Here is a 27,535-nt window from a genome sequence, read left to right on the forward strand (position 1 = left end):
ACTCAGAAATAAGCTTCTAGAAATCAGGAGAGAATCTAAAATAAAAGAAAAAATTATTTCAGAAAGGAAATCTAACCAAGAATAAGATCCAATACACAACAGATAATGCTTGAGAGGTTCAGAATGTGCAATGAACATAAATTTTCAATTTAAAAATATGAAGGTAGAGTGACATCAACATCATGGTGGGGTAAAAAAACCTCTTGGTCTCTGCCCTTAAAGTTACAAGTTGGACAAGTATAATTCAACAAAGGAATCCCTGCTCAATACACAAGCACATCTGAAAGATCTGTGCACAGAGACATCTGAAGGTGGGCATATTGGAGTGAGCAGGGGAGGTGGGAAGGGAGGACTGAGGTGGGAGATGCAGTCTGGCCAGCTGAAGCTTGCCAGGCCCCAGCAGATCTGTTAGCAGTGGAGGGTTGAGTTCCAACTCCCACCCAGCAGAATGGAGGAGGAGAGGCAGCATTCTGGTGAGTGGTTAGTACACATTCAAGCTGAGCCCAAAGACGGTGAAGAAGCAGTGCTAAGGGCTATGACTGGTGGGGCAGCTACCAATAACAAGGAAAAAAGCCCAGACTGGGAGCTGCCCCTGCCTTCCATACACTCTGTCTCTTCAGCAGACATGGCAGCAGTGGAGGCTAGTTAGGAAGGCGCAGACGCAACATTCCAGTCAGAGTCCTGTACCCATTGTGGCTATACCCAGTGGTAAAAATAAAACCACAGATGTGGGAACTGCCTGCCCCTGCCCAGAACCCCTATCCACACTCCTACACCCTCATCCATAGCTTTAGAATGGGTAGAGGCAGCTGGGACACGTCAGATAGTGAAGGGTGGCTGATGGTTTCTGGTTGCAGGAAAGCATGTCAGGAAACTCAAAGGTTGAACCTCATCACTTGCACATCCCACCACGGGGATGGTACACTGAAACCAAAGAGACCCAGTCATAGAGGGGATGCCTACCTCCTTCAGGAATATGGGCATTTTCAACTGTGGAAGTGACACTGCCCCACAGAGATCCCGGAAGTCTCAGTAGTGCAGGTAAGAGAAAACAAAACCTTGTGCCATCTAATGGTAAACAAAAGAAAGGTATCTACTTGACTTGCAAAATGGTTAAAAGCAACAAGTACTAAAAAAAAAAAAAAAAAAAAAGATTTCAATCTCTCAAATGCCCAGGCTGAGAAATAATGCATCAAGTATATCATGAATGCCAAGGTAACAAAGTAGTTCAGCAAGAAAACAAAGTATCTCCAGAAAATAAGCATAAAGACATGGAAGATTATCAATTAAATGACAGAGAATTCAAAATTGCTGTTCTGAAAAAAAGTGAGATAAAATTCAGGAGGTCCAAGAGCTCAGAAATAAAATCACCAAACAAAAGGAAAACTTTACGAAAGAGACTGACACCATAAAAAAGAACCAAATTCTATAACTGAAGAACGCAAAAAAATGAGATGAGAATGAGTCAGTTTAGGAAAGAGAGCAGGCCATTTGGAAGAGAGTTACTTATCTTCAAGATAGAAATCTAGAAATGACTCATGTAGAAGAGAGAAAAATTGAGAGGGAGAAAACACCTCTAGAGAACCTTCTGACTCCACTACAAAAAGAAATATAAGAATAATGAGTATACCAGAAGAAGAGAGGGAGAAGGGAACAGAGGGCCTATTCAAACAAATAATAGATGAGAACTTACCAAACCTATAAAATGCGCTGGACCCTCGAATCCAAAAAGCTAACAGAACACCCAATTTTCTCAATGCAAAAGACATTCTCCAAGGCACATTACATTAAAGTTGTCAAGAGTTAATGATGACAAGAAAACTCTCAAGGCATCCGGGGAAAAGAAGACTACAAGCTAAAAAGGAAACCCCAAAAGACTATCAGCAGATTTTCCAGCAGAAACACAACAAGCTAGGAGAGAGGGGAATCAAATATTCCAAATATTGAAAGAGAAATCATCAGCCAAGAAAAATATACCCATCAAAGCTATACTTTGATATGAATAAAGGCTTTTCCAGACAAACAAAAGATGAGGGAATTTATCACAAGATCTAGATAACAAGAAATGTTGAAAGGAACTCTTCTAACTGAAACAAAAAGACAAAAGGCTACAAAACTGTTAGATGACAAAAGATGCAGAAAATTACATGTAGAATAGGATATTTAACACTTAAGCATAAAGGTTAAAGTGGGTAAGAGTACTTAAAGACTATTACCTTCTGGCCTGACCAAGTGGTGGCACAGTGAATAGAGCATTGAACTGGGATGCGGAAGATCCAGGTTTAAAACCCGGAGTTGCTGGCTTGAGTGCGGGCTCATCCAGCTTGAGCAGGGGCTCACCAGCTTGAGTGCAGGGTCGCTAACTTGAGCGTGGGATCATAGATATGACCCCATAGTCACTGGCTTGACCAAGGCCAAGGTTGCTGGCTTGAGCAAGGGGTCACTTGCTCTGCTCTAGCCCCCCAGTCAAGGCACGTATAAGAAAGCAATCAATGAACAACTAAGGTGCTGCAACAAAGAATTGATGCTTCTCATCTCTCTCTGTTCCTGTTCATCTGTCCCTCTCTCTCTCTCTCTCTCTCTCATTCTCTCTCTCAAAAAAAAAAAAAAGACTATTATCTTGAGCAATTTGAAAATGAATGCATAGCATAAAAGGGTATGTGACAAGAGGTAAAAAGAGGGGACAAAATGACTGAACTTGCACAGGTAATTGGAGATAAGATTCGATGAAAAGGAGCTATTGTATATATATAAAACCTTTCTCTGCATAAAACTAATGGTAACTACACACACAAATCTAGAACTGAGACAAGTGTAAAAAGGGAAAACAGAGGGGGAAAAAACGATAAAATACCACCAAACTACAACAGCAGACAGAAACACAAGGAAAAAGAAACAATGAAGACAGAGAATAACCAGAAAAAATGGCTATAGGAAGTCCACATATAGCAATAATCACCCTAAATATAAATGTACTCAACTCACCAATTAAAAGACACAGAGCAGTGGGATGGATTAAAAACTAGACCCAACTCTGTGTTTCCATTAAGAGACCCATCTAAGCTAGAAAGACAAAAACTCAAAGTGATGGGGTGGAAGGTGACACTGCAAGCAAATGACATTCATAAAAAACCCAGCGTGGCTGTACTTATACCAGACAAAATAGACAAGATAAAAACGGAAATAATAGAGAAAGATGGACATTTTACAATGAAAAAGAGGACAATACATTAAGAACACATAACACTTATCAACAGTGGTGGGATTCAGCCGGTTTGCACCAGCTCAGCAGAACCGACAACTAATTTTTTGTTGAATTCAGCAAACAGGTTGTTAAAATGGCACTTGTAATCAAGGTACACTCTAGGGTGGGTGAATGCATAGCTACTCAATGTAGAAATCACAAATTTACATTCCCTACCTTTTCCCTCCCCCCAAAGTTAGAGTGGGGAGGCAGTCAGATAGACTCCCACATGCGCCCGACCGGGATCCACCTGGCATGCCCACCAGGAAGTGATGCTCTGCCCATCTGAGGCATTCCTCTGTTGCAGGTGGAGCCATTCTAGAACCTGAGGCGGAGGCCATGGAGCCATCCTTAGCGCCCAGGCCAACTCTGCTCCAGTGGAGCTTTGGCTATAGGAGGGGAAGGGAGAGATAGAGAGAAAGGAGAGGGGGAAGGGTGGAGAAGCAGATGGGTGCCTCTCCTGTGTTCTCTGACTGGGAATCAAACCTGGGATTTCCACATGCCAGGCCAATGCTCTATCGCTGAGCCAACCAGCCAGGGTCATTCCTTATTTTTTTTTAACGTTCATTTGTGTAACAGCATATTCTAAGTGCCCATAGTAATGTTCATTCCATCCACAGGTAAAAAAAATTGCAAGTGAGGATGTCTATCAAGAAACAATATGGACATATGTATCCTGATTTATTAATGTCACCCCATTAAAATTAATAATAATAAAAGAAGCAATATGAAAATATCTTAAATAAGTTTTATTATTTTTGTCAAGTATTATTTAATATTTTTCATTAATATTTTAAAATTCTTTTAACATAATCTAGCTTTGTGCACCTCTTGCATTGTTCTTATGTAAGTATTAAATGTGTGAAATAATAAACTACCTGTCAGTATATCTTTTTATATACTTAAAATGGTCATTAGGGTAGAGAATCAGATGTTAAATTATTTGAATTCCACCACTGCATATAAATATATATGCACCCAACTTGTGAGCATCAAAATTATCAAGCAATTACTAACAGACCTAAAAGGGAAAAACTGACAAAAATGCAATTAGGGCAGGGAACCTAAATACTGTGTTGACAGTAACACTGTAAATAGATCATACTAACAGAAAACAGCAGCCTTTAATGACATATTAGGCCAAAAAGATATAATATTTATAAAGCTTTCCATTCCAAAACAACAGAATATACATTCTTCTCTAGCACACATGGAACACTGTCAAGGATACCATATAATGGGTCATAAAATTAGTCTTCTTAAAATAAATTTAAGAAGACTGAAATCACAGTAAGCATATCCTCTGATCACAACTGTTTTGAACTGGAAATCAACTACAAAAAGCTGGAAAAACCATAAATATGCGGAGATTAAACAACATGCTGCTGAACAACTACTAGGTCAAAGAAGAAATGAAAGGAGAGAATAAAAGTTACATAGAGACAAAGGAGAATGACAATATGCCATATCAAACTTTTTGGGATGCAGTAAATAAGATACTAAGAGGAAAGTTTATAGCATTACAACCCTATCTCAGAAACAAGAAAAATCTCAAATAAACAATCAAATATTTAATTAAACAACCTAATACTTTAAAAGAACTAGAAAAAGAAGAGCAAAGTCCAAAATCAGTAGAAGGAAATAATAAAAATTAGAGCAGAATTATACAAAATAGGGAACAAAAATAAAACCCAGAAAAATAATTGATGACAAAAACAGTTGGTGGTTCTTTGAAAAGATAAATGAAATTGACAAACTTCTGGATAGACTCATTAAGGAAATAGAAGAAAAGACTCAAATAAATAAAATCAGAAATGAAAATTACAAAAGACACCAGAGAAATAAAAAGGATTATACAATAATACTATGAAAGAGCGTGTGCCACCAAATTTGATTACCTAGAAGAAATTAACAAATTCCTAGAAATATAAACTGTAACCTTCCTAGACTGAACCATGAAGACCTAGAAAACCTAAATAGACAAATCAACAGCCAGGAAATTGAAACAGTTATCAAAAACCTTCCAAAAAACAAAAGTCCAGGTCCAGATGGTTTTACTAGTGAATTGTACCAAACATTCAAAGACAATTTAATACCTATCCTCAAAGTCTTCCTCTGACAAACACAGATGCAAAATTCCTAAGCAAAATTATAAGCAAACTAAATATAATACATTAAAAAGACAATATATCAAAATCAAATGGGTTTCATTCCAGGGATGCAAGGATAATTCAACATATACAAATCAATTGGATGTAATACAACATATTAATGAAATAAAAAAGTCATGATCACATCAATAGATGAAGAAAAAGCATTTGACAAGACACAACAGCCAATTATAATTTTATTATAAATGCACTCAATAAAATGTGTATAGAAGAGAAGTACCTCAACATAATAAAGGCCACACATGATAAACCCACAACTAATATCGTAACCAATGATAAAAAAAAAAAAAGCTAAAACCTTTTCCCTCCAAGATCAGGAACAAGACAAGGATACCCACTCTCATCACAGTACTGGAAGTCCTAACTGAAGCAGTCAAGAAAGAAAAAGAAATGAAAGGCATCTGAAGAAGTAAAACTGACACTTTTGCAGATGGCATGATTCTATATATAGAAAACTTAAAGACTCTAGCAAAAGACTATTAGAAACAATAAACAAATACAATAAAATTGCATGATATAAAATCAATGTACAAAAATGTTGCATTCATGTATACTAACAATAAAATGTCATAAAAAGAGATGAAGAAAACATGGAAAAGCCATATGCAATTACAACAAAAAGGATAAAATATCTAGGAATAAACTTAACAAAGGATATGAAGAACCTATACATTGAAAATAACAAGACACTGTTGAAAGAAAGTGAAGAAAACACAAAGAAATGAAAAGATATTTCATGTTCATGGATGGGAAAACTCAACATAGTTAAAATGGCCATGTTACCGAAAGCAATATACATATTTAATGTAATCCCCATCAAAATCCCAATGGCATTTTTCAAAGAAATAGAATAAAGTATCATCAGGTTGGTATGGAATCACAAAGGACCCCAAATAAGCAAAGCAATCAGAGAAAAAAAGAACAAAGCCAAAGGTATTACACTCCCTGGTTTCTAATTATACTACAAAACTACAATAATCAAAACAGTATGGTATTGGCAGACAGAACAATGGAACAGAATTGAGAGCCCAGAAATAAACCCACATGTACATAGGCAAGTAACTTTCGATAAAGGAACAAAAACTACAATGGAGAAAGGAAAACTTTCTCAATAAATGGTGTTGCAAAAGAATAAAATTAGACTGCTATGCTGACACAAGACACAAATTAACTCAATATAGATTAAAGAGTTAAATATAAAATCTGAAACAATAAAATATATTGCTCATAAAAATTAGAGGATATTTCATAATGAATGTAAAGCGATAAAAAAGCATCTGATTTTTTATTAAACAAGAACATCAGAAAAGTAAATGACAAGTCAAAGAAAGTTGTTCGATTATGCAAGTGAGATGCAAAACCAACTTTTATTTCATTGGTGAAAATACACTATACAAAAGGCTGAAAGTACTGGAATATCTGCATGTTCCCTGATCCCCTAAATTTTTGTGAGCAGTGTACACAGAAGACATAGGTTCTAAACTTAAGGACCTTGTTCTCAGAGAGTTTTCTGACACTAAACATTACGGAAGTAAAAATAAATGAGACTGCATCAAACTAAGAATCTTCTGCATTGCAAAAGAAACCATCAGCAAAACAAAAAGGCAGTCAACAAAATGAAAGAAGATATTGCCAAATAATACCTATGATAAGGGGCTAATATCCAAAATACATATAAAGTATAGCATAGAAAATATAGGCAATTATATTGTAATAACTATGTATGGTGCCAGCAGGGTATTGGAAACGTCAGGGGAAACACTTTGTAAAGTATATTGACTGTCTAATCATTATGCTGTACATCTGAAAATAATACTGAATGTAAATTGTAATTTAAAAAATGTTTAAATAAAAATAAAGAAATATATAAAGAACTCATACAACTAAACAAAAACCAAACAATCTATTTAAAACTGGGCAGAGGACCTAAACAGACACTTGTTGAAGAGAGTGTGAAGAAAAAGGAACCCTTGTACACTATTGGTGGGAATATAAATTGATACAGCCACTATGGAAAACAGTATAAAGGTTCCCAAAATATTAAGAATAGAGTTACAATATGACCCAGAAATACCATTTCTGGGTAACTCTACCCTCCAAAAGAAAAATTTTTTGGTTAAGATTTATGTACTCTACATTCATTGCAGCATTATTTATGGCAGCCAAAACAGGGAAATGACCTAAGTGTCCTTCACTGGATGACTGGAAACAGAAGGTGTAGTACATATATTCAATGGAATACTACTCAGCCACAAAAAGAAAAAAATATTGCTATTTGAGACAACATGAATGGATCCTGATAGTATTATGTTAAGTGAAGCTAAGTCAGAAAAGATAAAGAACTATGTGATTTCATTTATATGTGGGATATAAAACAAATTAAAAACCCAACAAACAAAACAAACTCAGACACACAGTACAGTGGTTAACATAGGGGAAGGGGGCTGGGAGATAAGGAGGGTAAAGGGGGTCAAATATATAGTGATGGAAAAAGACTAGACTGTGTCATAAGCACACAATCCAATATACAGATAACGTACTATAGAATTGTATACTTGAAACTTATACATAATGTTATTAACCAATGCTACCCCACCAAATTTAATTTAAAAATAAAATGAAGATGAAAATTATTAGAATGAAAGTGACAATAAGAAGATAAGGAAAGCTACTAGAAAAAAATACAAAAATCAATTATATGTCTATATTCTAATAGCAATGAACACATGGGTACCAAAATTTAAAATACAAAGTGTCATTTATAATCTCTCAAAAAATAAATACTTAGTTATAAACCTAAAAATATATGTGCAGGACATATATGTTGAAAATTATACAACAATGATGAAAAAATTCAAATATCTATAAAAATGAAGAGACATACTGTGTTCATGGATTGGTAGACTTAACTAAGTAAAGACTGCTATTCTCCCTACAATGGTATACAAATTTAATAACCCAATCCCTCTCAAAATCCTAGCAATTTTTATACATACAGAAAAGATTATTCTAAAATTTATGTAGAAAGGCAAAGTAATTAGACTAGCTAAACCCATTCTGAAAAAGAAAGGAGGAATCAGTCTATCTAATTTAAAGATTTATTATATAGCTATAGTACAGTAATAAATACCATGTGGTACTTGGAGAAGAAATATATATAATGATCAATGGGACAGAACAAAGAACACAAAATAGACCTACACAAACATACTCAATTGATTTTTGACAAAAGTGTGAAAGCAATTCAATGGAAGAAAGATAAACTTTTCAACAAACGGTGCTAGAACAGATAGATATTGATAAATTATAAACCTCAAAGTCTCAAACCTTACACAAACATGAGAACAAAATGAATCATATGTAAGTGTAAAACAATAAAACTTTTAGGGAAAAAAACTCTTTGGGATCTGGAGGTAGGCAAAAGTCTTAGACTTAACCCTAAAAGCATAATCCATAAAAGGCATAATTGTTAAAATGGGCCTCGTTACAATTAAAATTTTTGCTGAGAAAGGCCCCTCATGTAGAGGATGAAAAAACAAGCTAGAGATGAAAAAATATGTGGAATAAAGGACTGCTATCGAGAATATATACATATATAAATAACTTCCAAAGCTCAATAGTAGAACAATTGGAAAACAAGTGAAGGAAATGGAGACATTATTTATCAAAGAGAATATAAAAATGGCAAATAAGTACAATAAAATAAGTTCAATATTGTTAGCCATTAGGAAAATGCTGATTAAAACCAAATTAGATATTACGGCATGTCTACCAGAACAGCTAAAACAAATAATTGTGACAACACCAAATAATAGTGAGGATGTGGAGAAATTCATGTATTGCTGGTAGGACTGTAAAATGGTACAGCCATTTATAAAACAATTTCTTAAAAAACTAAACATGAGTCTGACCTGTGGTGGCACAGTGGATAAAAAAATGTCGAGCTGGAATGCAGAGGTCACTGGTTTGAAACCCTGGGCTTGCTTGGTCAAGGTACATATGGGAGTTGATGGTTCCTGATCCCCCCCTCCCCTTCTCTCTCTCTCTTTCTCCTCTAAAAAAATGAATACATAAAATCTAAAAAAAAAAAAAAAACCCACAAAAAACTAAACATGAAATACAGTAAGACACAGCAAATGCATTTCTGGACATTTATCCCAGAGAAACAAAACCTTATGTTCAAAAGAAACTTGTATACAAACACTTACAGTAGTTTTTTTTTATTCATAATAGCCCAAACCTGAAAACAACCCGGGTATCATTCACAGCTTAACTGGTGGTACATCCACACCTTGGAAAATTAACCAACAATAAAAAGAAATGAACTACTGATACAAGCAGAAACTTGGATGAATCTCCATGGAATTTTAACGAGAGGAAAAAAGCCCATCTTAAAAGATCATATAATTTCATTTATATTACATTTTTGGTTTCCAGAGCCCGAGGAGAAGCAAGCATGACTACAAAATGACAACATGAAAGATCCTTGTAGTGATAGAAGTATTATATCTTGACTATATGTATAAAGATCAATATTTTACTATAATGGTTCTAGGAATTACCATGGGGGAAAAACTGGATAAAAGGTACACAGGAACTCTCTATATTATGTTTTACAATTGCATGTGAATCTACAATTATTTCAAAATAATGGCCAATTTTTTAAAACTTTGAAAAAAAGGATATACAGGACTTCACATCAGATGCTGAGGAAAAGGGGAAGGAGTCACAACCAATTTCAATACGCACATAATAGGGAATCAATAGATAAAAACTAAAAAAGAGGGTACTAAGAAAAGCTAACCACTGTAACAAAAATAAAAACCTTCCAAAACACTAAATTAAAAACAATTCATATAGAACTGTTTTACACACAAATATACAAGCATAGGGAGAAAATAGGGTAAAGGGCTCTAGGAAATTGTATCCAACTTTAGAACAATATGAAAATGAATGACATATACATGTATGTGTGTATATATGACAAAATTAAACTTTAAAAGAAAAGCAATCTCTAAAATTAAAAAAAAAAAATTATGAACCTAAATGTATAACCAGTTGGTGGCAGAATAACACTATTCCATATAACTTTTCAACACAGTAATTTGACTGTATATCCCATTCAACCTGAAAGACAAAACTATGAACTGTTTACAGCAATGCTATTACTGCTTGTAGTATTGCAATTGTTATTCTAAGAGTGTTATTTATCTGAAATTTTAAAAAATGAGTAATAATGTGATACTCTAATTCTATCATTCAGGAAAACGAAGAATTTCAGCCTGGGACAAAGGAAATAAAGATGTATGATAGAAAAGGTTTAATAAAACCATGTACTCTTGAATTTGAAATAAAAGTACCAATTACATGTATAATATGTCTTTTTAAAAATATCTAGATTAAAAAATAAATAAAATTTAAAAATTCCTAGATCTGTCAAAAATATCCAGGAGTGAAGCTGAAGGGACTCAAACTGGTCATAGACAGTACAATTAAAATATCAATAAGTATAACTACAATGAATTAAAACATTTATATAATTCAGTCAATGAATTCAGAATTTGAAAATAACCAGTCATCATTAGAACGTGCTAATGAACCACCCATTGTCTAAAAACTGATAAATGAAATCAAGCACTCATTTTGCCTTTAAACAAATTTTATCATGGGAGTAAACTAACCAATTAAAAAACGAGGGAAATTTTCTCTTTAAAAAAAGAATGACAGAATTAGAATATCACCATTTTATGACTCCTAGTAAATAAAAGATTTAGGTAATGTTCCTGAATAATTGTCAATATTTCAGAAAGAGACAGATACTAGTGCCTCTCAATGCAAAAAAAAAATATCATATATAATGCATTCTTGTTCTGTATGCTCAAAATAACCTAAATCTGTTAAAAACTCCAGATTCAAATATGAATTTACAGAAAATACAGGACAAATAAAACACTGTTAAATGATGCTATAGGAAACAAAATACAGGCTATGCACATAGAACCTTTAATAAATAAAATGAATGTAAAAAAAGATGGTAAGATTAAAAGAGTATAAATTAAAAAGGAGACTTCAAACTCCTCCTATCAATCAGTCACAGTAAGGATATAGACTTTTTTTTTTTTAATTTAGAAAGTAAATATAATGGGGTGACACTGATCAATAACAGTACATAGGTTTCAGGTAAACATTTCTATAGCATTTGAACTGTTGTGTTATGTGCCCATCACTCAAAGTCAAATCCTTCTCCATCACTGTACATTTGTCCCTCTTTACTCCCCACTTATAGTAACTTCACTTTTTTCTCTATCCATGAGTTTCAGTTTTATATCCCACCCATATGTGAAATCATCCAGATCTTAGCCTTTTCTGATTTACTTATTTCACTCAGTATATTATTATCAAGGTCCACCCACGTCATCATAAATGTCACTGTCATTGTTTCTTATGGCTGAGTAGTATTCCATTATATAGTATATGTACCACATCTTCTTTATTTAATCCTCAACCAACATCTTCTTTATTTAATCCTCAACCACTTTGGTTGTTTCCATGACTTGGCGACCGTGAATAATGCTATGATGAACATGGGAGTGTGTGTGTCTTTACATACCAATGTTTTCAAGCTTTTGGAGTAGATACCCAGTAGAGGGACTGCTTGGTCATGTGGTAGTTCTAGTCTTAACTTTTTGAGGAACCACCATACTTTCTTCCATAATGGTTGTACTAATTTGCATTCCCACCAGCAGTGAATAAGGGTTCCTTTTTCTCCACAGCCTCTCCAACATTTATTACCTGTCTTGTTGATAATAGCCAATCTAACAGCTGTGAAGTGGTATTTTGTTTTTGTGTGTGTGTGTGGGGGGGTCTTGACAAAGAGAGAGTCAGAGAAAGAGACAGACAGGGTCAGACAGATAGGAAGGGAGAGAGATGAGAAGCATCAATTCTTCCTTATGGTATCTTAGTTGTTTGTTGATTGCTTGTTCATTGATTGCTTTCTAATATGTACATTGACCTGGGCGCCACAACAGAGCAAGTGACCCCTTTCTCAAGCCAGTGACCTTGGGCTCATGTCTATGATCCCATGCTCCAGCCAGCGACCCCGCGCTCAAGCTGGTGAGCCCATATTCAAGCCTGATGAGCCCGAGCTCAAGCTGACGACCTCAGGGTTTTGAACCTGGGTCCTCCGCATTCCAGTCCAACATTCTATCCACTGCGCCACTACCTGGTCAGGCTCATTGTAGTTTTGATTTGCATTTCTCTAATAGCTAGTGAAGATGAGCATCTTTTCATAGTGCCATGACTCCCTAGCAGTATAATCATCAATGCCTTTTTTTAAACCTCTATGCCTCTCTACTTCATAAACTGTATAATGGGAATAATTGTACCTGTCTTCAATATTAAGTAGATAATAAATGTAGGACACCATTCATTCTGGCACATGGCAGGTATTTTACAAAGAATAGTCCAATATTCCTTTCAAATAGTAAGAGCCAAGGAAATTTGATTGGCCATTTGTATTTCTTCTTGGGAAAAGTGTCTGTTTGTATCCTCTCCCCATTTTTTATTGAGTTGTTTGTTTGTTGCTGAGATTTTTGAGTTCTTTATATATTTTGAATATTAACCCCTTATCAGAGCTGCTGTATACCATCTCTCATTTGGTTGGCTGCCTTTTTGTTATTGTCGGTTTCTTTTGCTGTGCAAAAGCTGTTTAGTTTGATACAGTCCCATTCATTTATTTCTGCCTTTACTTCCCTTGCCTTTGGGGTCAAATTCATAAAATGTTCTCCACAGCAAGTTCTGTAAGTTTAGTATGTATGTTTTCTTCCATGTGATTTATTTTTTCAGATCTTATATTTAGGTCTTTAATCCATTTTGAATTAATTTTTGTGCATGGGGACAAGGTGTGGACAAGTTTAATTCTTTTGCATGTGGATTTCCAATTTTCCCAGCACCATTTATCGAAAAGGCTTTCTTTTCTCCATTGTGTTTTTGGCTTTGTGAGATTATTTGTCCATATATATATGTGATTTTATTTCTGGGCTCCCGATTCTATTCCACTGATCTTTATATCTCTTTTTCTGCCAATACCATACTGTTTTGATTATCGTGACTCTGTAGAATAATTTGAGGTCACGTAGTATAATACCACTGTCTTCATTCTTTTTTTTCCCCTCGGCATTGCTTTGTCTATTTGAAGTTTTTCTATGGTTCCATACATATCTAGTGAATTATTTCTGCTTTATGTCTTTAAAAAATGACATTGGGGCCCTGGCCGGATGGCTCAGTGGTAGAGCGTCGGCCTGGTATGCAGGAGTCCCGGGTTTGATTCCCGGCCAGGGCACACAGGAGAAGCATCCATCTGCTTCTCCACCCCTCCCCCTCTCCTTCCTCTCTGTCTCTCTCTTCCCCTTCTGCAGCCAAGGCTCCACTGGAGCAAAGTTGGCCCCGGGCGCTGAGGATGGCTCTATGGCCTCTGCCTCAGGCACTAGAATGGCTCTGGTTGCAACAGAGCAACGCCCCAGATGGGTGGATTATCGCCCCCTGGTGGGCATGCGGGTAGATCCCGGTCGGGCGCATGCAGGAGTCTGTCTGACTGCCTCCCCCTTTCCAACTTCAGAAAAATACAAAAAAAAAATGACATTGGGATTCTAATAGAGATTGCATTAAATTTGTATATTGCTTTAAATAATTGGCTAATTTAACTATTTAATTCTTCCTATCCATAAACATGGAACATTTTTCCAATTCATTGTGTCTTTTTCTATTTCTTTCAATAAGGTTTTGTAGTTTTCAGTATATAGGTCCTTCACATCTTTTGTTAAGTTTGTTCCTAGGTATTTTATTTTCTTTTTAGTTGTAAGTTTATATAAAAGGAATTTTTTCAGGTTATTTTCTGAAGTTTCATTGTTGGCATATAGGAAAGCAGTGGATTTTTGTATATTGATTCCATACCCTGTGACTTTACTGTATCTGTTTCTTGTTTCTAATAGTTCTTTCAATGGAATCTTTGGGGTTTTCTATATACAGGATCATGTCACCTGCTAAAAGTGATACCTCAACTACTTCTTGACTGATATGGATGCCTTTTCTTTCTTTCTCTTGTCTGACTGCTATGGCTAAGACTCCAGTATTATGTTGAGTAAGAGTGGGGGGGGGCAGTTTTGTCTTGTTCCTGATTTTAGATGGAAAGCCTTCAGTTTTTCACCATTTAGTATGATATTAGCTGATGATTTGTCATATACGGCCTTTATTATGTTGAGGTACTTTCCTTCTATATCCATTTTATTGAGTGTTTTAAACATAATTGGATATTGTATCTTTTTTTCTGGACAGAGACAGAGAGGGACAGATAGGGACAAGCAGACAGAAAGGGACAAAGATGAAAAGCATCAATTCTTTGTTACAGCTCCTTAGTTGTTCATTGATTGCTTTCTCATATGTGCCTTGATGGAGGGGGAGAGAGTTCAGCAGAACAAGTGACCCCTTGCTCAAGCCAGTGATCTTGGGCTAAAGCCAGCCACCTTGGGCTTCAAGCCAGCAACTATGGGGTCACGTCTATGATCCCATGCTCAAGCTGGTGAGCCTGTGCTCAAGCTGGCAATTTCAGGGTTTCGAACCTGGGTCCTCTGCATGCCAGTCAGGCACTCGATCCACTGTGCCACCACCTGGTCAGGCTGGATGTTGTATTTTATTGAATGCCTTTTCTGCTTCTATTGATAGAATCATATGATTTTTGTCTTTTGTTTCATTCATGTGGTGTATTACACTGATCTATTTACATACGTTGAACCATCCTTGTGCTTCCTGGAATGAATCCCACTTGATGTATTTTTTTAATGTATTGTTGTATTTGATTTGCTAGTATTTTGTTGAGGATTTCTGCATTTATATTCATTAGATATATTGATCTGTAGTTTCATTAGAGATATTGATCTGTAGTTTTCTTTTTTGTGTGTTGTCCTTGAAAGGTTTTGGTATCAGGATTATGTTAGCTTCATAAAATGTGTTACTGAGTATTGCTCCTTCTAATTTTTGGAAGACTTTGAGAAGGATAGGTACCAAATGTTCTTTGAACTTTTGGTAGAATTCACTACTGTAGCCATCTGGTTCTGGACTTTTATTTGGGGGGAGACTTTTGATAGTTGTTTCTATGTCCTCCCTGCTTATGGGTCTATTTAGGTTTTCCACTTCTTCATGACCCAGTCTAGAATGATTGCACAGTTCTAGGAACTTATCCATTTCTTCTAGATTGTTGAATTTGATGGCATATAAACTTCCATAGTATTCTAGAATAATCCATTGTATAACTATGATGTCTGTGGTAATTTCTCCTCTTTCATTTTTGATGTTTTTATGAGTCATCTCTTTTTTCCTTAGTGATTCTAGCCAGGGGTTTGTCAATTTTATCGATCTTTTCAAAGAACCAGCTCTTTGTTATATTAATATTTTTTTACAGAGTTTTTCTCTATCTCATTTAGTTCTTGTCTAATTTTTACTATTTCCTTTCTTCCACTGACTTTAGATTGCCTTTGTTCCTTTTCTAGTTCCTTCAGATGTAATATCAGGTCATTTACTTGGAACCTCTATTTTTTATTTATTTTAGTGAGGTGGGGGTGGAGGAGCAGGAAGCATTAACTCCCATATGTGCCTTGAAAGGGCAAGCCCAGGGTTTCGAACCAGCTACTTCAGCATGCCATGTTGATGTTTTCTCCAAAGTGCTACCACAGGTCAGGTGGGGCCTCTTGTTTCTTGATTTATGTTTGTAATGATATAAACTTCCCTATTATTATTGCTTTTGCTGCATCCCAGAGGTTTTGATATGTCATGTTGTCATTCTCGATTTTCTCTATCTTTTGATCTCTGCTTTTATTTCTTCCTTGACCCAGTCATTATTTAGAAGTATACTGTTTAGTTTCTACATTTTTGTGGGCTTTAATTCCTTTTTACAGTTGAATTATAATTTCAAAGACTTATAATCAGAGAATATTCTTGATATAATTTCAATCTCCTTAAATTTGTTGAGATTAGTTTTGTGGCCCTACATATGGTGTGTCCTTGAGAATGTTTCATTCACAGTAGGAAAAAAAATGTATAATCTGATGTTCTGGGATGAAATGTTCTTTAAGTGTCTATTATGTCCATCTGGTCTAGTGTGTTGTTTAAGGCCAATATTTCTTTACTGATTTTCTGTTTGGATGATCTATCAAGGCTTTCAATGGTATAATGAGATCTCCAAATACAATTATGTATTTGTCTACCTCTCTTTCTTGTTCTGTTAGTACATGTCTTATATATAATATTTTGGTGCTCCCTGATTAGGTGCATATATATGAAGAAGTGCGATGCCCTCTATTTTATTTTTAAATTTTATTTATTTATTTTAGAGAAGAGAGAGAGAAAGAGAGAAGAGCAGGAAGCACCCACACCCATATGTGCCTTAACCAGGCAAGCCCAAGGTTTCAAACTGGCAACCTCAGCATTCCGGGTCAACGCTTTAACCACTGCACCACCACAGGCCAGGCTGATGTCTTCTTGATATAGTGACCCCTCTACCATTATGAAATGTCCATTTTTGCCTCTTCTTGCCTTTGTTGTCTTGCAGTAAGTATTGTCAGATATAAGTATGGCAACATCAGCTATTCTTTGTTTATTGTTTGCTTGTAGAATCATTTTCCAACCTTTCACTTTGAGTCTACTTTTGTCCCTGCAGCTTAGATGTGTCTCCTGAAGGCAGCATATAGTTGGGTTTTGTTTTTTGATACAATTTGCTACTCTGTGTCTCTTTATTGGTGAGTTCAGTCCAATTACATTTAGGGTAATTACTGACACATGAGGATTTCAAATAGCCATTTTATGTTTTGTTTTCTGGTAGCTCTGTATCTTTGGTTATTTTGTATTTCTGTCAATTGTTTTTGTTTGGTGGTATTCCATGCTTCTTCCTCTACTTCCTCTCTTTAAAAACTTTTATTTTTTTTATTTTTCTAGGTTTTATTTATTCATTTTAGAGAGGGGAAGAGAGGGAAAGGACAGGGAGAGGGAGAGGGAGAGGGAGAGAGAGAGGGAGAGGGAGAGGGAGAGGGAGAGGGAGCAGGAAGCATCAATGCTCGTAAGTGTCTTGACCAGGCAAGCCCAGGGATTTGCAATGACAACCTCAGCATTCCAGTTCGATGCTTTATCCACTGGGCCACTACAAGCCAGCCCTCATCTATTTTTTCTTTTTCTTGAGCTATGTTTTTCAGTTTTGGTTTTTTTGTGGGTGGCTGCAATTAGGTTATTGAGAAAAATATTTTCATATATACGAGTCCTTTGTCTTATGAGTGCTTTTGCACTCCATCCTCCTTTGCTACTTCAGACCATTATGCCATTTTATGTTTTTGCTGTCATAGATTATCCTTGTTTATACTGTAACTTTGTTGGAGCTTTTACTTGTAGTTTTGTGTTTTGTTCCTTGTATCCAGTAAAATAACCACCCTGAGTATTTCCTGCAGTGGGGTTTTCTGGTGATTAATTCCCTCAGTTTCAGTATGTCTAAAAAAATTTTTATTTTTCCTTCATATTTGAAGGATATCTTTGGCAAATATCGTATTCTTGGCTGCTAATTCCTCACTTTCAGTACTTTGAATGTTTGGGTCTACTTTCTTTTGGCCTGTAGTTTCTGCTGAGTAGTCTGATGATAACCTGATTGGCCTTCGTTTATATGTTATGTTCTTTTCCTTAGATGCCTTGAGTATTCTTTCTTTGTCATTGATTTTTGACAGTTTTATTATAGTGTGCCTTGGAGAAGGGCTGTTTGAGTTAAGGTAACTAGGCATTGTTTGCTTCTTGGATTCAAGAATCTAATTCTTTCCATAGGCTTGGGACGTTCTCATCAACTACTTGTTTAAATAGGCTCTCAATTCCCTTCTCCTTTTTTTTCTTCTTCTGATATACACATTATTTCTATATTGTTCTTTTTGATGAAGTCAGACAATTCTCATAGAAATCTATTATTTTTTTAATTCGTGAGTTTCTCTCTTCTCTCTGTAGCATCTCTAGTTGCCTACCTTCAGTATCACTGTTTCTTTCCTCTATCTGCCTTGTTCTATTAGTAAACTTGCTAGCTCATTTTTCAATTCATGCATTAAGTTCTTCATCTCTGTTTTTAAAGTTTCAGTCACCTTGGTGAGGTACTTGTTTTGTTTATTAATTTGTTTTCTGAGCTCTTTAAATTGCCTCTCGGTGTTTGCTTGCATCTCATTGAGTAACCACTAAGAAAAAGTCTCGCAGTTCCTTAAAAGTAACCATAGGATCCAGCAATTCTACTCTTAGGTATATACCCAAGAAACAAGAAAACATATATCTGCACAAATACCTGTACATAAATTATTTATAGCAAAGCTATGTACAATAGCCCAAAACAACCTAAATGTCCATAAACTGATGAATGCTATAATACAATATAGCATATCCATATGATGCAATACCATTCAGTAATAGCCTGACCAAGCAGTGGCGCAGTGGATAGAGCAGGGGTCCCCAAACTATGGCCCGAGGGCTGCATGCGGCCCCCTGAGGCCATTTATCTGGTTCCCGCCGCACTTCCAGAAGGGATACCTCTTTCATTGGTGGTCAGTGAGAGGAACACATTGACCATCTTCTTAGCCAAAAGCAGGCCCATAGTTCCCTTTGAAATACTGGTCAGTTTGTTGATTTAAATTTACTTGTTCTTTATTTTAAATATTGTATTTGTTCCTGTTTTGTTTTTTTACTTTAAAATAAGATATGTGCAGTGTGCATAGGGATTTGTTCATAGTTTTTTTATAGTCTGGCCCTCCAACGGTCTGAAGGACAGTGAACTGACCCCCTGTGTAAAAAGTTTGGGGACCTCTGGGATAGAGCGTCAACCTGGAAGGCTGAAGACCCAAGTTTGAAATCCCAAGGTTGCCATCTTGAGCATAGGCTCATCTGGATTGAGTGTGGGCTCACTAGCTTGAGCACAGAGCCACTGGCTTGAGCACAGACTCATAGACATGACTCCATGGTCGCTGGCTTGAAGCCCAAGGTCGCTGGCTTGAGTCCAAGGTCAATGGCTTAAGTAAGTGGTCATGGCTCGGCTCCTGGTCAAGGTACATATGAGAAAGTAATCAATGAACAAATATAAGTGCTGCAACAAGTTGATGCTTCTCATCTCTCTCCCTTACTGTCTGTCCCTGCTTGTCTCTCTCATAAAAAAAAAATCAGGGCCCTGGCCAGTTGGCTCAGCAGTAGAGCGTCGGCCCGGTGTATGGAAGTCCCAGGTTCGATTCCTGACCAGGGCACACAGGAGAAGAGCCCATCTGCTTCTCCATCCTCCCCCCTCCCCTTTCTCTCTATCTCTCTCTTTCCCTCCCACAGCCAAGGCTCCAATGGATCAAAGTTGGCCCGGGCACTGAGGATAGCTCTGTGGCCTCCGCTTCAGGCACTAGAATGGCTCTGATTGCAGCAGAGCAACGTCCCAGAGGGGCCGAGCATTGTCACCAAGTGGGCATGCCAGGTGGATCCTGGTCAGGCACATGAGGGAATCTGTCTGACTCCTGCCCCGCTTCTCACTTTGGAAAAAAAATCATTCAGCAATAAACAGGAATGAAGAACTGACACATACTAGTAACATGCAAGAACCTTGAAAACAATATGCTAAGTTACAAAAAACTACGTATTATAAGATTCTATTTACATAAATGTCCTAAACAGGCAAATTAACAAGACAGAAAGTAGATCAGTTGCTTATATCTGGGGAAGGGGGGTTATATGGATGGGAAGGATGAAAGAATAGAGAATGACTGCTAAACGGTATACAGTTTCTTTCTGTAGTGATGAAAACATTCTAAAATTGATTGTGATAATGGCTACAACTCCTTAAAACCACTGAATACAGTAAATAAAAGTTAAAAGTATAAAATACCACCTATAAATAAGTTTTGGCAAATTAAGTAATTAATCATATCAAACCTCTATATCAGGGGTCCCCAAACTTTTTACACAGGGGGCCAGTTCACTGTCCCTCAGACCTTTGGAGGGCCGCCACATACAGTGCTCCTCTCACTGACCTCCAATGAAAGAGGTGCCCCTTCCAGAGGTGCGGCGGGGGGGGGGGGGGGGGGGCAGATAAATGGCCTCAGGGGGCCGCATGCCTTAGTTTGGAGACGTCTGCTTAACAACCAATTTACAGAAAATTCAGAGAACAGAAGGCCATACTAAACACCATGGGGTTGCAACTAGCAAAATCCAGGATAAACAATCTCATTTCTCTAACAATAACAAGCAACAAGGTAAAAAGACGGGGCAGTGGTTTGGCAAATGGGAGTGGGAATCTATAGATTTAAAAAGATGTAAGAGACATATCAACCAATCATAATAAATGAACCTTATTTGGATAATGATCCAAAAAAATTGTTTTATACACTCATGCACATGTGTGTGTTTGTGTTACATATAAAAGACAGTTGGGGAAAGATGGCGACTGCAGTCCTGGAGAATGATTCAGCACAGGGATTCAGCAACAGTGTATCTCCTTGGGGCCTCCAATTTTACACAATATTCCTGCAACTTTAGTCCTCTCAGCTCTCCCTCATCAGAGCCCCTGGTCTATTCTGCCTGTTTCCATGGAGTGAAGGGAAGGTTAGCAGTACAAAGAACATGCTGCAATTGCATAAGAACCATGCTCCTTTAGAAAAGACAAACTGTGAAGTGCAAGAGGCGAGCCCCACCCCTGGGAGCATGGTGAGTGAGAAGACCCAGAGGCTGCCCTGGATGGAAGTTATGTTCACATTGCAAAACATGAAGAGCCTGATCTTTTCTGAACTGTGGGACATATTTCTGGTGCACCTGCTGATGGCCATGGCAGTCATGCTGTACTACAATAATTTTGTCTTGGCCCTTGAGGAGCGCTTTGGGATGAGGCCCAAGGTGACAAGCTACCTCATCAGTTACAGCAGTGCACTGGGGACCCTGGCGGGCTTAGTCCTGGGGCCCGTCATGTGGCTGTACAAGCACAACTGCTACAAGGTCCTGCTACACTCCAGTGCACTCACCTTCTTGCTCCTGCTGCTCTACTGTATGGCCCCCACTGTGGGAGCTGTCGTCTTCTCCTCCACTGCCATTGGTAGGACTTGTATCAGAGACCTCCAGCTAACTGCTGGTGGGCCCCAGGCCAAGGGTACCCTCATAGGCGTGGGGCAGTCAGTGACAGCAATGGGCCGGGTCATCAACCCCCTTCTCCCCGGACTTGCCCAGGAGGTCAGCCCTTGTGGCCCCCCCAGTCTTGGGGCTGCATTACTCTTTGTGGCTGTTTTCATAATGTCACTAAACAAACCTCACTATGGTGGTGATGGATTAAAGAGTGAATAGAATGGATTTGGACAACACAAAGAAGCAAAATATGTGGTGTGTGAATGAGGGACAGAGCCATGTGAGAAGGGTGTTTTGTAAGGGGTGGGTAGTCTTAAGTGAAAGGACTTATTTCCAAGTGGGTTTGGCCAGGTCAGCCTCCAGCTCTGCATTTAGGCCTGAGGTATGATCAGAAACCAGAGCCTAGCCAAAGGGAAGATACTAAACAGAATACTGAAAGTCTTCCCTTCCTAGGTGGGCCAGTGAGGTTAAATCACAGCGGAAAGAGCTGGAGGATAGGAAAACAGTGATAGGGTTAGAGCAGGGGTCCCCAAACTACGGCCCACGGGCGGCATGCGGCCCCCTGAGGCCATTTATCCGGCCCCCGCCGCACTTCCGGAAGGGGCACCTCTTTCATGGTGGTCAGTGAGAGGAGCATCCGCATCCTGTGCTCCTGGAGTACTGTATGTGGCGGCGCCGCAGCGCTAAGTCGCTCACGTACAGTACTACTTCTGGTGACACAGGACGCACGCATTACGGCTCCAGAAGCACATCATATCACTTGTTAGGGCTAGCAGTGACAAATATGGAACTGGACATTGACCATCTCATTAGCCAAAAGCAGGCCCATAGTTCCCATTGAAATACTGGTCAGTTTGTTGATTTAAATTTACTTGTTCTTTATTTTAAATATTGTATTTGTCCCCGTTTTATTTTTTTACTTTAAAATAAGATATGTGCAGTGTGCATGGGGATTTGTTCATAATTTTTTTTATAGTCCGGCCCTCCAACGGTCTGAGGGACAGTGAACTGGCCCCCTGTGAAAAAAGTTTGGGGACCCTGGTCTACAGGGACACATTTTGGTGCCTTTCCTGGCCTAGATGGGAGCTGCCATTCCAAAATTAGTGCTCAGAGTGAGGTTAGACAGACTCGCAGGAAGGTTTTTGTAAGGTACTTCCGGACTATTTGGATGACATGTTATTAATAAAAATTATTTAGGAACTCCCCCTCTTTTCCTCACACAAAGTATAAAAGTGCACATTCCTGTCAATCTTCTTAATCAGTCTACAAGGATATTATTCCTGTTTTCACCTAATATACATATAAATAATATTATAACACTAACATTTTATAACTTCAGTACTTATTGTATGTAAAGAAGAAAAATATTTCTGTGGTTTTAGAATTTGGATGTGGGGCAAACTCAAATATTTATAAAGAATTAATTGGAAGTTTGAAGATTGTCCTTCCCTTTGTCTAACTATAAGAAAATATAAACTTATTATTTTAATTCTGGACTTTTAAACAAATACTCTTTCCTTTTGAGGAGACTGAAATATGATATAAAATGGCCTTGCCCTTAAGGACTGTATTAACTCGTCATGGAGGTTAGACTCAAAGGACAATAAATAACCAAGGGTTTTTGTAGTGAAGTAGAATTTCATAAGAATATATCTAAAGATTGTCTTTTCTTCACTCAGAAGTAAACAAGTTTCTTAGAAGCCCTTAAATATAGCCTAGTTTTTATTTTTTAAATCACAGCACTTTATTTTTGAAATTAAAGCCTTTATTTAATGAGGCTTTACAATTAATCAGATCAATGGAAATACTGAAAACCAAAGACTGCTCTTAGTATAGAGATTAGAGAAACATTTTGGTTATTCTCTAATAGTGATGTTAGTGTTTTGTTCACCTAATTTCTTTTTAGATAAATATTTTCTTATGACTCCTCCTAAATAGTCTAATATGTTGCTACTATTCAGGGTGTGTTCTGGGGACCAGCAATGTCAGGATACCCTGGAGAAGACATGCCCACCTCAGACCCCCTTGGACCATTTTCACAAGACGTATGACTGCTTTGTATAGACTGTTGTGTTGGGTTTGAAAACCACTGCTGTAATGGACAGTCTTTGTATGGAATATGACCTCAGGGAAATTAAATCTGCTCAGTTAAACTTAAAAAAAAAAAAAAAAAAAGACAGTTGGGGAAACCTGAACATTGACTGGATATTTATTTATTTATTTATTTATTTTTTCTGAAGTTGGAAACGGGGAGGCAGTCAGATAGACTCCTGCATGTGCCCAACCAGGATCCACCCGGCACGCCCACCCTGGGGCTATGCTCTGCAAATCTGGGGGGTTGCTCTGTTGCAACCAGAGCCATTCTAGCGCCTGAGGCAGAGGCCACAGAGCCATCCTCTGCGCCCAGGCCAACTTTGCTCCAATGGAACCCTGGCTACGAGAGGGGAAGAGAGAGACAGAGAGGAAGGAGAGGGGGAAGGGTGGAGAAGCAGATGGGCGCTTCTCCTGTGTGCCCTGGCCGGGAATCAAACCCAGGACTCCCGCACGCCAGGCCGACGCTCTACTACTGAGCCAACTGGCCAGGGCCTGACTGGATATTTAATAGTAATTTACTACTATTTATGTTTAGTAATATAGAAAATATGTAACTATATATATGAAACTTGATAAAGATGGCACTGCAGACCACTGGAGAAAAGACAGAGCTGGCCCAAATAATTAACCATGTGGAGACAAAAATGAACCAGGATACCTATTATAATGCCATATAGAAAAATCAATTCCAGCCTGACCAAGTGGTGGTGCAGTGGACAGAGCTTTGGACTGCGATGCAGAGGATCCAGGTTCGAGCCCCAAGGCCACCAGCTTGAGCATCGGGTCACTAGCTTGAGCGTGGGATCATAAACATGACCCCATGGTCACTGGCTTGAGCCCAAAAGTTGCTGGCTTGAAGACCAAAGTCACTGGCTTAAGCCCAAGGTTGCTGGCTTGAACAAGGGGTCACTCATTATGCTGTAGCCCCCTGGTCAAGACACAGATGAGAAAGCAATCAATGAACAACTAAGGTGCTGCACGAAGAACTGATGCTTCTCATCTCTCTCCCTTCCTGTCTTTCCCTATCTGTCCCTCTCTCTGTCTCTCTTGCTAAAAAAAAAGAAAAAGAAAAAATCAATTTCAGAGAGTTCAAAAACTTGTAAAGCCAATACTTTAAATTTTTAAAGGAAAATATTTTTCACTTTGATCCCTGAACAGAGAAAAGTTTCCTAAGGCCCTGGCCAGTTGGATTGGTGGTAGAGCATCACCCGGCGTGTGGGAGTCCCGTGTTTGATTCCCAGTCAGGGCACACAGGAGAAGTGACCATCTGCTTCTCCACCCCTCCCCCTCCCCCTTCTCTCTGTCTCTTCCTCTCTCTTTTCCTCTCTCCTCCTCCCACAGCCATGGCTCCAATTGTTTGAGCAAGTTGACCCGGGTGCTAAGGATGGCTCCACGGCCTGGTCTCAAGCACTAAAATAGCTCAGTTGTTGAGCAACAGAGCTACAGCCCCAGATAGGCAGAGCATCCCCAGTAGGGGGCTTGCTGGGTGGATCCCAGTCGGGGCACATGCAAGAGTCTGTCTCTGTGTCCCTGCTTCTCACTTTAAAAATAAATAATTAATTGAAATTTAGAATTCCTGTTCTTTGAAAGATGCCACACAAAAAGTGAAAAGATAAGCCAAACAGGAAGGATATCTGTAGCATGAATAGTGAATAACAAATACCCTGAATATATAAAGAACTCACATATCAATAAGAAAAGACAATAGAAAAAATAGAAAGAAAAGGCATTTGATAGAAGATAAAACAATAATTACCATGAAAAGGTGGGCCACTTCATTAATCAGAAAAAGGCAAACTGAGACAACTGAGATAGCATTTTCCATTTAAGACTGCCAAACATTAATAGGTATAACAGGAAGTGTTCATGAAGATATAGAGGAACTGGTAAAAGGTCAGTTAGCACAACCATTTTGGTCAACAATTTAGCAAAATCTGCAAAAGTGGAAAAACACCCAAAAACAGCAATTCTACACCAAGGTATAAATCCCAAAGAAAGCTTTGCATGTATGCACCATGAGATGACATATACAAGTGGTTTCTGGCATTATTGGTTCATAATAGCAAAAAATAAAAACAAAAATACTGAAAACAATTCAAATGTTCATTCAAAAGACAATAAATAGATTATGATATATAACAATTTGTTGGAGACAGCAAGCTGACAGGATCCTTGTGGTTTAGATTTTTGGGGGACAGAGGTGGGGGGGACTGGCAGTAAGCAGACAGTCTGCCCAACCCCCCACTTCACTTGCTTGGTTAAGTTGCTAAGGCTAAGTTCTTTCCCACACCTCCATGTTAGCTGTGATGCTGGAGTGTTTCTACTCGTCCTATCCACCGTCCCTCGGAGAGACTAAATGCAGTTTTCTTTTTACCCTTTGTTTTGTGAAGTTAAGATGTTATGTATGGTGGGAGTTTTCTGCACTTGGTAAGAATGGGAAGAATTCTTGAATTGCCTTTCTTTTTTTTTTTTTTTGGTATTTTCTGAAGCTGGAAACGGGGAGAGACAGTCAGACAGACTCCCGCATGCGCCCGACCGGGATCCACCCGGCACGCCCACCAGGGGCAATGCTCTGCCCACCAGGGGGCGATGTTCTGCCCCTCTGGGGCGTCGCTCTGCCGCGACCAGAGCCACTCTAGCGCCTGGGGCAGAGGCCAAGGAGCCATCCCCAGCGCCCGGGCCATCTTTGCTCCAATGGAGCCTTGGCTGCGGGAGGGGAAGAGAGAGACAGAGAGGAAGGAGGGGGTGGGGGTGGAGAAGCAAATGGGCGCCTCTCCTATGTGCCCTGGCCGGGAATCGAACCCGGGTCCCCCGCACGCCAGGCCGACGCTCTACCGCTGAGCCAACCGGCCAGGGCCGAATTGCCTTTCTTTGTATCAGAAATCTTTTTAATTTGCTAATGACTTTACTCTGCCCTATAAATAAAGCAGATTGGGGTTATTTCTCTGCTCTTGCAAGCTAAAGGCTGCAAAGAGACCTCCCGATCCTATCCTTTTTCTCTCTGAGTTTATTTCTTCATTCCGCACCATTTTCACTCAGGACCTGGACAATTACTAGCCACGCTGGTCTGCGGCAACGATTATTACCAGAAATGAGGATGAATGAGCTAGAGCTACATGAATGAATACAGAAATGAAATATGTATAGTTCATATTTATATGGATGGGATACCTGGTCTAGATGGCAGCACAGATGTCAGGATGGCAGCATAGATAAACACAGTACTCACATCCTCCCACACCTACATCAGAATTACAACTAAACTACAGAAAAACTATCATTCAGAACTGCCTGAAATCTGGCTGAACAGAAGCCCTTCAGCTAAGCATGTATAAAGAAGCCACAGTGAGACGAGACTGGTAGACAGAGCAGGCTAGTCCCACATCCATGTGTGGCAGTTTAAAATCTGAAAGGATATCTAGATGCAGAAGCTCTCTGATGAGTGAGGGGTCCTAGCCCCACTAGGCACCCTAGCTCAGGGTTCCAGATCCAGGAATATAAGTCCCTGTAACTTCTGGCATAGTCCCCAGCAGGGACTATGGCAGACTGAGAGAGCCGAGGTAGTCCCAGGCAGTTTCTCTTGATAGGGCCTGCACACACACTTACTTAGACTCACTCCCTCTAAGCTCTGACACTGCGGCAGCAGCTTGAAAGGAACCAGTGACATACAGGGAGGAACTGGATTACTGGGCATCAGTGCAAGAGCTGGGTGGAGGGGCAGCTTTCTGACAGACAAAAGTGCTGGCAGAGGCTATTGTTCCTTTTTTGAGATACTGCCCCCAGAGTTGGCAGGCAGGTCCCATATCTGAGCTTCCATAACCTGGCTCACTATCTGCCCTGCCCAGGTAATTCCCTGAGACCTTACCCACCCAACTTTCAG

The 27,535-nt window shown here is 38.6% G+C and overlaps 2 protein-coding genes across 2 annotated transcripts in view; one reads left to right on the plus strand and one right to left on the minus strand.

Moving 5' to 3' along the window:
• The window catches only part of KPNA3 (karyopherin subunit alpha 3), a 101,096-nt gene that overhangs the window by 55,332 nt on the left and 18,229 nt on the right, over positions 1 to 27,535 (minus strand). The window lies entirely within an intron of this gene.
• On the plus strand, positions 21,052 to 22,035 carry LOC136404420 (major facilitator superfamily domain-containing protein 9-like). Its single transcript, XM_066383727.1, has one exon. The coding sequence runs from the start codon at positions 21,070 to 21,072 to the stop codon at positions 21,778 to 21,780; it is 711 nt and encodes a 236-aa protein (XP_066239824.1). The 5' UTR covers positions 21,052 to 21,069; the 3' UTR covers positions 21,781 to 22,035.

The sequence above is a fragment of the Saccopteryx leptura genome, chromosome 4 (assembly GCF_036850995.1).
Source record: "Saccopteryx leptura isolate mSacLep1 chromosome 4, mSacLep1_pri_phased_curated, whole genome shotgun sequence".
NCBI classification, from domain to species: Eukaryota; Metazoa; Chordata; class Mammalia; order Chiroptera; family Emballonuridae; genus Saccopteryx; species Saccopteryx leptura.